Genomic DNA, 12,130 nt, shown 5'->3' with positions numbered 1-12,130 from the left:
ACTGTGTTGCATTGTCTGGCTGCTGCTGCGATGGCTCTGTTCCCAGTGGCCACCTGACTTAAGATTCACTATTAACTCGATATTAAACCTCTCTCCAGGTTAGCATTTTATCTCCATTAGCAGCCGAGAAGACGCCTTTGATCTGACAAAGGATTACGAGACAAATGGTTTAATCGAACTGATTTCATTTAAATCCTCTGCCAGGAAATTCCTCCTCTCCTTTTGTAAGCTCTTGATCAATCCGTGTTTTAAAAGTGTCTGCAGAGATGAAGCTGAAAGAGCCAAATAGTGATCTATCTCTGTGGCATTCCCGCTGAATCCACAGTACAGCTGCAGATGTATTCAAGTCATCTTCTGTCTCCGCTTGTCTCATGTTCTGCCACCAAAATAATAACCCAAGTGGGTTAAGGAGCATAAGAGGCCTATTTGTGTACAGTCAGCCCTTTGTGACACTTCATGGTCAATATCAGACACACTGGCAGAAGAGAGAGGGAGAGTCAAATCTGCAAACAAACGCACAAAATGACTCGTTAATCGTTTAAAACAACTAAAAGCATTTTAATCAAACTGCAAACTAAATATCTTCCATGCTTTTATCTTGAGTCAGGTAGTCAACTGCCAACGAGCACAAATGCCTAGATTTCATTGTAAGCAAGAATCCAGGAAATCAGCAAAAGAAAATGTGAATTATTACACGTTTCCATCCAGTACTGTTATGCAAGTATTAAAGAGTTCAAGATAAACACCTGGTGGTGCCAATCCTCCCTCAGATGCTATTAACCCACGGCAGGAGGAGAAGATGCATCAAGTTGACGTAAACTATTTTTTGAAGTATTTGGAACGTTTTAGAATTTCAACTTTCTAAGAACAGCGTCAAGAGAGGACCTTGTTTATTTCCAAGATTTTTGATATCCAAGAATTTAATTGGTCGCCTAAAAAATCTATTTAAGTGTTGTGTTGTCAGAAAATGAAATAGCACAGACGATAGATAAAGAGTCTATTTGCAATCCAGCAGCCAACTATGGGTCTCCAACTGGGATCATCATCATGTTTACTATTTTGTAATACTATTCCACATTGGGGCTTTTGTAGTTTCACATATACAACATCACATATGGTAGTCTTTTGTAACCGTGCACTTTTAGCTGCAACCATTATTTTATCGCTTTTAAGAATCGTCTTTCTTTGTTTTGTTTTTTATTATGTGTGGAATGTCTATGTGAACTTAGCACTTTGAATTGCCTCTGTGTGCTATACAAATAAACGAACCTTGAACCTAGTGTTTAAGTGTGAATAATGTTGACTTATGGGATTTGTTGTATTTTATTGAATATACAATGTATTTCTTTGCTAATAATCTCGTGCAGTTTGCAGATTAAAGCCAAATATAGGTTTCTAAACGTTCACCTTTTTCAAATGTTTTAAAAGACATACTGGAAAGTGTCCAATCACATTTCACCCTGACTTTGCAGGTGACATTGTACCGGCTGCTCCACTGATCAAAGCCTCTCTCTGGTAACTCGGATCAGAGCCAAACCACAACGGGACATTCAACAACACCACCAATGACAGGAATGCACATAAGACCCTCCCTCCCACTCCTCCTTTCTCTTTCATAACCCCGCTCTCATTTGTTGGTCTAATTAGGCTGTACCTTGTTTGAGTGCACTGGGGCGAGAACCTCTGGGGAAGAATGTGAAAGGGAAAGGAAGAGGAGGGGGGGGAAGGAAGAAGTTAGAAGGTTAGGTATTTGATTTGGCTGCAGAAGTATCTGGACACAACGACACGGAGGAGGCCATGGCGACGGAAAATATGGTGGCTACAGGAACTCTATTTCCTGTGCCAACCTTTCTACTGATGTGCCTTTAATGGGCAGTAGAATTTGAAGGAAGGGACTAAATGCGTTATTGCAATGATTCACGCTGCTATGGACAGTCTTGCACTAATGCACTTTTGTTTTACAGTTTTTGAAGTGACTGTTATTTTGTATATATTGATTATTGTGCTTGTATTAATGTCTAAATGTGTGTACAAATGTGTCTGTTGATTGTGTATATGTACATATTTGTATACATATTTGTATTTTGTACTCCTCTGGATTGTAGGAAACGGTATTTCGATCTCTCCGTCTGTACACACAAACTGAACGATTGACTATAAAGTTGACTTTGATATTGGAGGGATTCATCATTTTCACAATATCATTGAAATGTATATTTACATGACTTTGGGTTGTTTTTAAAGATCTTTGACGAACAAATGAGTCTGTAGTAAACTATTTGGAGGCGGGGATATCTTTGCTGCTCTACAATACTTCATTCAGAATGATATTTTAAGAGATTTCAAAATGGTATTTTCAGGTTCATATCAGTATGTAGTGTCTCTTCATGTCTCCGTGCTTTGATGTTCAAAAAGCTCTTTATTCGTCTCATACTGCCTGTGCTGCAGCACCTCTTTTCACCCTCTGTCTGAAACCAGAGCCCAGTCTGCTCTGATTGGTTAGCTGTCCGGCTCTGTTGTGATTGGACAACCGCTTAGAGATGTCCCGCCCCTTAGCCTATCACGTACAATGTGTTGGAGCGATAACCAATAGGAGCGCGAGTGTTACATAGTGATGTTGCCATGTTCCTGAAGTAGACAAAGGAGTCCAATGGAGGCGTTTGGGATTTTAGCCTCTGCAGACCATTTACATGCACACAAACCTATAACACACTACAGACAAGGGAAACCCAAAAAGCAGAATGTAAAGCTGCTAAAATGCCAACTGCTGTCAAATGGTGAATATACGTCCAGCCTGCATTGTATCTGCAGCTGCTGACAGTGTGTGTTTCGGCTTCATACAATGTGTCTTTAGACAATAGTGGGCTTCCAACTTGGTGGGAACAGTTTGTGTTGAGCCTTTTTCCTGTTTGAATGTTCATTAAAAGGTAAAGCCAGCTCCATTATGAAATGGTTTCCCAGTTTGGTGTGGAGGAACTGGACTGGTCTGCACAGAGCTCTGACCTTTACCCATCATACACCTTTGGGATGAACTGGAACACCAAATGCTCATCACCAAAACATCAGTGTTAGACTCAATACAAGGGTTATTCGTGTCTAAAAAATGGCACTTAGCAATCTTTTGTATGTTAATACAACATTTTAATAAATGCTGAATTTGCAATATTAATGGTTTCAGAAGAAGAGAACTTTGGAACAACAGTGATGTCAACTATTGGTCCAAAACCTGCCTTTCATGTTTTAATTTACCATACTTGCTTTTAGGGGGGTTATTTGAGTCCTTACTTATTCTGAGATGTGACACAACTACTTAGAACAACACTTCTTCAGGTGCTGCATCATACTGGATGTGAATCTCAATAGAAGTTACTATCAAACAACATTCAAACCAATCTCTGCAGAACTGAAGTCACTGATTCATATTTAAACTAGATGGTGATGATTACGCAGTGACGTCATCTGCTGGTCACACACTCCCTCACACACCTCCTCAACACACACTCTTACCTAGATACAGTAAGGCGTTCTCCTTCTTCATGATGTCGTTGATTCATATTTAATCTAGATGGAAATGATTACGCAGTGACGTCATCTGCTGCAGATGTTAAGCACTTCCTCACACACTTCTTCACAGACTTCCTCACACACTTCTTCACACACTTCCTCACACACTCCCAAAACACACTCTTACCTAGATAGAGCGAGGCGTTCTCCTTCTTCACGTTGTCGTCCAGGTAGGTTGGCCCCAGAGTGTAGATGGGCGTTGACCCCATGCCCACCAGGATCTGAGCGATGACGAACAGCGCCACGTACAGGTTGTGCTCGTTTCCCTCCTGGTCTCTGGGACAGGAAGTGATGTCGACGCCTACCCTTCCGCTACCGTTAGCGTTCATACACAGGCCCTCGTTTCCCGCGGACGAATTGACCTCCTTGATCTGGTACGGCGGGGAAATGAAGTGAGGTAACGAGAATAACGCAGCTCCGACAGCGATGAAAATCCCGCCGACCGCCAACCAGCGAGGCCTTTGACCCCGACCGCCGAAATAACTGATGAACACGACCACCACGAGGCTCCCGATGTCGAAACAGCTCACGAGGAGCCCCGATTCTGAGCTCCTGAGGCTGTATCTCTTCTCGATGGTGGTGATGACGCTGCTGAGGTATCCGGACACCATGAGCGACTGGATGAACGTCAGGTAACACATGCAGAACAGGAAGCAGCGAGAGTCCTGGAGGATTACGTTCATGTACTTCTTGCTGGGTAGACGAAACCGAGCCAGGGTTGAAGACAAAAACCCCGCCGGCGGCTTCCTTCTAGCCATGTTTTTTACTCCTTCGGATCTCCGTGTTCTCCATGTAGGAACTCGGTCGGTTCAGCGCCGACTTCCCCGACTTCTTTGTTCTGGTCGGGGACTCGGGCGGAAAAGACTCGGTTTTGGCCGGGAGTTGGATGAATTCAGCGCTCTCTTCCGCCGTTATGGACACAGAATTAGCCAGTAAGGTTTCCTCTTGAGGCCCTTCTTCATTTAAAATAGGCAAACTTTTTACACATCGATAGCCCATATCCGGCTCTTCCATCTCGCTGGAGAAGTCGTCATCCTTCTGCAGGGATTCGGACAACTCCGCTTCTTCGTGGTCAGCCATTATTTCCAGTCTTTTTTTGAGGGGTTAGAAGAATAACCAAGCCTTTCCTGCGTCTCACAGTTCAGGGGATGCTGTCCATTACATTCATTATGTATAGCTACTCCCACATGTACAGTCTGGCACACAAAGAGGCCTCCAAAAAAAAAAAGGAAAAGTAGACTCACAGCTTATCTGCAGTGCAGGCTGGACAGCAGCTGGTTATCTCGTCATGCACACTTCTGCCACCATTTAATCCGGAAGGTGGAAAACACTCAGGCCTGATCTGTTCGCCCAGCTGAGCTCCGGGTTTCTTTGCAGATGCAAAACATTTCCACTCGATGGCTTCCCTCAGCAGGACGCTTCTGCTCCGGCAGGGATGAAATGAACTTGCACAGCATCCCTGACCCCCCTGCCAATAAAGATCACACTGTTATAATAAAGCTTTTGGGAACATTAGATGATGGTGCACCCCCTTTTCCTCATAACTCCTCCCCAAGTCAAGGGCATCACTCCCCCCTCCCTACCCCTACCGATGGTACCAGCTGTCCTCCAGTTGTCATTTAGTGGCAATATTTCTGCGTAAATCCCTGGAGATGTGTGTGGAAAGAATTGAAAAATTGGTAAAAATGGTAGAGCCGTCGAGGAAAAGGCGACTGAAAGGGAGCTCGGATACTAAAGGCTGCCCAGAAACACCGCAGTGCTCAGCTGCTCTCAGTCGCTGTTTTGAAAACAACAAAAAAAGTCAAGCTGCAGAGATTAGCAAGGGAGAGTGGAAGAGGACATTTCAAAATAAAAGCCTGATTTGAGTACTCCAGCTGTGCTGTGACGTATGTAAAAAAAACCAATCTAAAACACTGATATTATACGTTTTGTGGTAAAAAGCATGTTTCTTTTAGGGTTAGAAAATATGAAATGTGCACAATGTTTGTAATGTTTATTTCACCATTACATAGTTAATATACTACAATGTCAGCATATATATTGTATTTTAACAAGTCTTACTTTTAAATAGTACACTAGGTTAATATGTTGAGCACATTGTTATTTAAGGGAGGATTATATTGTATTCTGTATATTTTATAGTGTTTAGATACTCCTCTGAATAACGACGCTGAAGTTGGCTTCCGATTCAGAGCATCCGATTCGGCAGTTAAGGGTAAAGTTAAGGGACATTTAATTTACAGCGCCGAGCGAACAATCCTCCGTGGTTGAACCTCTTAAATCGCTGCATAGCCGATTTATTTGGACTGGATTATCCCAGAGAGGCTAAAGATTCTTTATAACCCAGTTTGAGATTTGTGAAACCTTTATTCTATTTGTGAAAATACAAACAAGGGAGATTTCAGTGCTTTGTTCACATGTAGACCACATTAGACCAGGTCCTGATCTGAAACCACTAGAGCTACACTCATCACATATGGACTGGATTATCCGACGGAGGCTAAAGATTCTTTATAACCCAGTTTGAGATTTGTGAAACCTTTATTCTATTTGTGAAAACAAGAAGGCCTAAAGGCTTGCCCAGCTGGTTCACTCTCTGATCCTGATCCTGGCCTGCTGCAGCAACCTCAGCCTTCCACCTGTGTTTGTATTTTCACAAATACAATAAAGGTTTCACAAATCTCAAACTGGGTTATAAACAATCTTTAGACTCTCTGGGATAATCCAGTCCAAATAAATCGGCTATGCAGCGATTTAAGAGGTTCAAACACGGAGGATTGTTCGCTCAGCGCTGTACATTAAATGTCACTTAACTTTCCCCTTAACTGCCGAATCGGAAGCCAACTTCAGCGTCGTCTCTGAATATAGGTATTTTTACTGAGAATATTTATATATTGTTTATTTACATTTTTAATTGGTTTATCTTTATTTATTCTGTATTTGTATTCAATTGTTTGAGTCATTTTGTTATTAGTGTTTGGTAAGTGACAGTCAAAATGCTTATTTCCCAATTTGGGAAGTATCTATATATCTATGTTTATTTTGAAAAGTATAACCGGAAGTCTTCCTTCACTGCACGGCTAACGTCCAAGCTAACGGCTAACCCGCAGAGATAACGTTCACTTATGGATAAAACAGCAACAACAACAATATTGACTCATCGCTTCACTCACCTGTCTCTCCGGAGCGACCACACGGTTCTTTAAACCTTCATGTCCGAGTTAAACCATAAACTCTGGAAGGACATGCGGTTAAAAGCCGGAAAAAAAAATTCATGTCAAATAAAAACTCACCTACAAAACATCGAGTTAGACAGGAAACACCGGAAACACTTAAAAATAAAAGCACGACGGGTCTGATTTAAAGGAGGCTGAACGTTATCTCTTTTTTATTTAGGCACAGTGGTGAAAAGTAAATAAGTAGATTTACTCAAGTGCTGTACTTAAGTACAATTTTGAGATAGTTGTACATGTTATGCTACTCTGTTCTTCTACTCCACTACAGTTCAGAGGTAGATGATGTACTTTTACTCCACTACATGTATTTAATACCTTTAGCTACTTTACAGATGTGGATGAATGATGTGAAATATAATCAAGTGTTGAATCAGACTTTAGTTCCACCTGGAGTAAATTCACCAGCTACCCTGCAGTATACAAAGTCATTCAAACTAGCTGCACCTTTACCAGCTTTGAGAACACTTTAGTGATCAATCATTATAAAACATATCATATATATTATTCTGAAATGGACCAATCTGCACAACGACTACTTTTACTGTCACTACTTTCACTATATTTGATGAGAATACTTTTCTACTTTTGACCTGCAGGTCCGCTGCAACTCTGACTACTTTTAAATCCAGGCTGAAGACTTTTCTTTTTGTCGTTGCTTTTAATTGAACTATTCATATCTTAAACTGCACTTTAACTTTGATCCATGTATTTTTTCTTTTAATGTTTATTTTATTAGCTTTTCTTTTTAATGACTGATTTTAAATGCCATTTTCTTAATCTCTTTCATTTTTTGTAAAGCACTTTGAATTGCCTTGTGTTGAAAAGTGCTATATAAATAAACTTGCCTTGCCTTGCCTTTTACTTGAGTAACATTTTGAATGCAGGACTTTTACTGAATTATAGTATTCCTACACTCTGGTACTTCTACTTTTACTCAAGTACAAGATCTGAGTACTTCTACTTTTACTCAAGTACAAGATCTGAGTACTTTTACTTGTACTCAAGCACAAGATCTGAATACTCCCAACTCTAGCAGTGAGATATTTAAATAAATATACCTAAATTCAACTTAATGAGGCCTAAAGAACACTTTGTTCTAGATATGTGGTGCTAAAAAACGTGGAACAATGCTTCTAAATGTGTAATTTTATTAAGTATATCATCACCTTCACACAATTTATATTGTACATTTCACCAGGGCTGATTTCTAGGTCAGGATGTGATGAAACATCCCAGCATTCACAGCAAACTAAATCCTAACTCAAACCAAGGATAACAAGGAACATAATAGCAAGCATATATGTGAGTAAGTACAAAATAAAATCATGCAGCAAAAGTTATATTGATGTTCAAATAGAGAATTAATGTAATAAACTTCATTTGTAATGTTACATCAGTGTTAGATAAGAGGATTTGTAATGAAAGATACATCAATTGCATTTCCTTTCAAGACTTTTACAATAAACAAAACATTAAATAAGGGATCTAAATAAAAAAAGACTCCCTGAAAAGTTAAAGGCACCAAAGCACACATTAGTGTTTTATAGGGGAGAACATGCAAAGTGTGACCTCTGGTGGGGAATTTAAAATCTGCAACTAGCTCACAGTGAGCAGGATGGAAGATTAAAGTTCATTTGAAGCCACGTTGAACATTAACCCAATGAGTATAAGTATTCAAATGGAATACTGCTTCAACTCTATGCATGCTATAATACACAACCTTTTACCCAACAGGCCATTTACTTAATTACTGCATCATTATGACAAAAGATTATTTAAATGGAGTATGCTTCATGTTTTAGATGCAGAATGTAATTCAAACAGGTAATATTTAAACTCACAATCAGTTTATACAATATGTATAGAGACATGAATACAACAATAAAAGCACAGCATCTTAATGCATCAATTCAGAACCATTTAGGAGAAATTACTACTTCATTTGTACCTTTACTGCAAATAATATAGTATGTATAAAGTAGTATAGTGAATGCCTGAGTACTTTTCCAGCATTTTTCCTTGTCATTTTAAAATCTACAAATGTAAACAATGTCCAGTGCTTTAAATGTTTGGGGTTTTCTTCAGTTGTGGAAACATTTGTAGCATTTTCCTGAACAAATATTGCCGGAATGATGATTTGCAAAATCTTTAAACTAACTGCATCACAAGGGCCAACCACTCTTTGCATTTACCAAAACAACAGTTGTCTAGTATCTGAGGATTACCTCTTTTCCTCTCAATAACTTCTTAAACTCACAACATCTCAGCAGTGTTTCCAATGGGAGCATAAAGATGAAGTCCTGCATAGAGAGGCTGAGTGAAGGTGGTCTTGATTCTGAGCAGGAGGGTCATGGTTTCCTCTGAGACGCTGTAGAAAGACAGAATACCTGCACTGTGATCCAGGTAAACTCCGACCCTGGAGGACTGAGGACCTGGGATGGGAGCTTGGTGTTTCTTATGTCTGAAATCATAACGACCTTTGTAAAAACCTAATGCCCACGACTTTTCACTCTCTCCAAATTGTTCATTTACAGTGTCATTGTCTTTGTATGCTACAGCCACTGCAATTCCTCCCATACCTTTCTCCACCTCCCAGTAACAGCGTCCAGACAGACTCTCTTCACTCAGGACCTGATGATGTGTGGTGAATCTTTCTGGGTGACTAGGATAACTTTCTCCTAGCGTTGAAGTTACTTTTCGGTTCCTCTCAGATAACAACAGACGTGTGTTTGCTGTGTTTGGATCCAGAGTGATTTGATGTGAGTATTTTAAGAATCCAGCTCTGGTCTGGGGCTGTGGTTGTGACAGCAACGTGTCCACATCACCCACTGTCAGATACACCTTTGTCCATTTACCTCTCAGGACGTCCAGTAGTTTATCTCTGAATTTTGACAAAGCTGCTTTCACATCTTCAAGGTAGCTCAGAGGAAGGATGCTGGATGAGTGTGTAGATGAGGGGTAGCTTTGAATAAACTGGTTGTGATCCTCTGTGTGAGACAGCAGCTCCAGTGCAGCGTCTCTCCTCTTCAGCTCAGAGATCTCCTGCTCCAGCTTCTCCTGGAGCTCTTTGACTCGACTCACTTCTCTCTTCTGCTGGGATCTGACCTGCTGCTTCACATCAGAGCTTATTTTCTGCATGAGACGCATCAGCTCAGTGAACATCTTCTCACTGTCCTCCACTGCTTTATCAGCAGAGCCATTGACGGCCTCCACCTCCTGCTGAAGCAGCTTCACCTCCTTCTCTCCGTCCTGGATTCTCTGCTGGATGTTTAGTCGACTCCCCTCCAGCTCTCTCTGCCTCTCAGTCCTCTCTGCTGCAGCTGACACTGTGTCGTGGCCTTTGTGTTCGTCCACAGAGCAGAGATAACAGATAAACTGCTGATCAGTGCGGCAGAACATCTTCATTACCTCGTCGTGACGAGAGCAGATGTTCTCCTGGAGCTTCTTGGAGGGCTCCACCAGCTTGTGTTTTCTAAAGGCAGGAGACTCATAGTGAGGCTGGAGGTGTTTCTCACAGTAAGAGATCAAACACTGCAGACAGGACTTACAGGCTCTCAGTTTCCTCCCAGTGCAGACATCACAGGCCACATCTTCAGCTCCAGCATAGCAGAGATCAGCAGGAGCTTCTTCAAGTCCAGTCTTCTTCTGTTTCTCCACTAAATCTGCTAACATGATGCTTTTCAGCAGGACAGGCCTCGATGTGAAGCTCTTTCTACACTGAGGGCAGCTGTAGACTTCCTTCTCATCCTCTTTGTCCCAGTGGGTTTGAATACAATTCATGCAGAAACTGTGTCCACAGGAAGTAGTCGCAGGCTCCTTAAGTACATCCAGACATATCGAACAGCAAATTGCGTCCTGGTCCAGCTGAGCTCCTTCTTGCAACATTATACCTCCCTTACAGCGAGTGACAGTCTGCTGTTGATATAGCCTGCCAGCTCACTCTCTCTACAACAGTTATGATTCACCTAAATCGAAACTTAACTTCAGTGAAGGGGAGGGAACAAGATTTGCAGGAAGTAGGACGGGCTTACACGCTTAACTTCCTTCCAGAAAGAGTAACAGTTTAATAAGATACAGGGTGTGTTTAGTACTCCTTATTCGCGGAATCAAGCACATTGTGACAACAGGACTTTGTGCTGACTGAATGACGATACATCTGCCCAATAAATTAAGTTGAACAAAAGGGAAAATATTTCCCTTTGTAATGTAGTGGAGTATAAGTATAGGACAGTATAATACAAAATACTTTTTATACTATACTTTTTTTTAATAGCAAGAACTGTACTAGAGTAAATGTTCAGAGGGATCCCTCCTCTGTTGCTCTCCCTGAGGTTTCTCCCATGTTCCCCTTAAACTGTGGGTTTTCTCCGGAAGTTTTTCCTTGTAGGATGTGAGGGTCTAAGGACAGGGGGTCTAAGGACAGAGGGTGTCGTGTTTCTCATACTGATATTCTGAACAATCTGTGTTGTTGTATTTGCTGTAAAGTGTCTCTACTGTAGAATATTTTTATTATATGTACAGCACTTTGGCTCGACCAAAAATCGTTTATAAATGTGCTATATAAATAAAACTTGATTTGATTTGATTCTTAGTAACTTTTCAACTCGTATGTAATGAACAGTAAGATTAACCGTGTTTTATTTATATATAAATAATATTTTTTTATAGTAAAAGCCAGAATGAAATAAAAAAATTGATCTTAGAGAAAGATTATTCCAACAAAAGGAGCTTTGTATTTAAATGACCTGCTTCCCACTTCCTTGAAAAAAGAGGGAAAACTAAAGTGAACACATTTAAAGATCAACCTTATCCAATGAAATTGTCTTCTAGATTGAGGCTGCAGCCAATTGGTGACTTCTTAAATACAGACAAAAAGAAGATCCTTAATGCTTGCATCATTTTACAGTAAATATCATATCACACTTCCTTCATGCTGCCACTTGGAGCCACCAGTGCTCCATGTTTCCTGTAATGCAACTTCAAGTGACTTAACTGAGCCAAACACAAATCTGTATTGGTTGTAAGCAAGCAATCGTTTTTACGTTTAAAGAGCTATTTTATTATGTTAAGGTGGAAATAAACTCAGTGCATTTACTCACATTCTGTATTTAAGCAAAAATGTATATACAGTATTACAGGATGTGTTTCATTTGTTTTTATCTTTCTTGAACCAGTAAAGGGAAAAGTAATACATGTCCAGAGGATCTTGGAGCGAGGCGGCAGGGCGGAATACACCGAAGTAATTTCAAAATAAAAGTCCTCGTCTGGTCAACGTGGGGATGTATTAAGGGAACAAACTGCACTTTTTAAGTGTTTTTAACTTATCGTTA

The 12,130-nt window shown here is 40.6% G+C and overlaps 2 protein-coding genes across 2 annotated transcripts in view; both read right to left on the bottom strand.

The window, feature by feature from the left end:
* Window positions 1-5,369, bottom strand: part of LOC117555405 (solute carrier organic anion transporter family member 5A1-like) — a 40,956-nt gene extending 35,587 nt beyond the window's left edge. The window contains 2 exon segments of the mRNA XM_034230311.1: window positions 3,692-4,328; window positions 4,330-5,369. Of these exon segments, the coding sequence (XP_034086202.1) occupies window positions 3,692-4,328; window positions 4,330-4,644 (952 nt within the window). The 5' untranslated portion in view covers window positions 4,645-5,369.
* Window positions 5,370-7,931: 2,562 nt separating this feature from the next.
* Window positions 7,932-10,741, bottom strand: LOC117555407 (tripartite motif-containing protein 16-like). Its single transcript, XM_034230313.1, has one exon. It carries the CDS (start codon window positions 10,683-10,685, stop codon window positions 9,054-9,056), a length of 1,632 nt encoding a protein of 543 aa, XP_034086204.1. The 5' UTR covers window positions 10,686-10,741; the 3' UTR covers window positions 7,932-9,053.
* Window positions 10,742-12,130: the final 1,389 nt, after the last annotated feature.

Source organism: Gymnodraco acuticeps, unplaced genomic scaffold (genome assembly GCF_902827175.1).
Source record: "Gymnodraco acuticeps unplaced genomic scaffold, fGymAcu1.1, whole genome shotgun sequence".
NCBI lineage: Eukaryota > Metazoa > Chordata > Actinopteri > Perciformes > Bathydraconidae > Gymnodraco > Gymnodraco acuticeps.
Note: the sequence above shows the minus strand (reverse complement) of the source record. Positions and strands in the feature narration are given on the sequence as shown.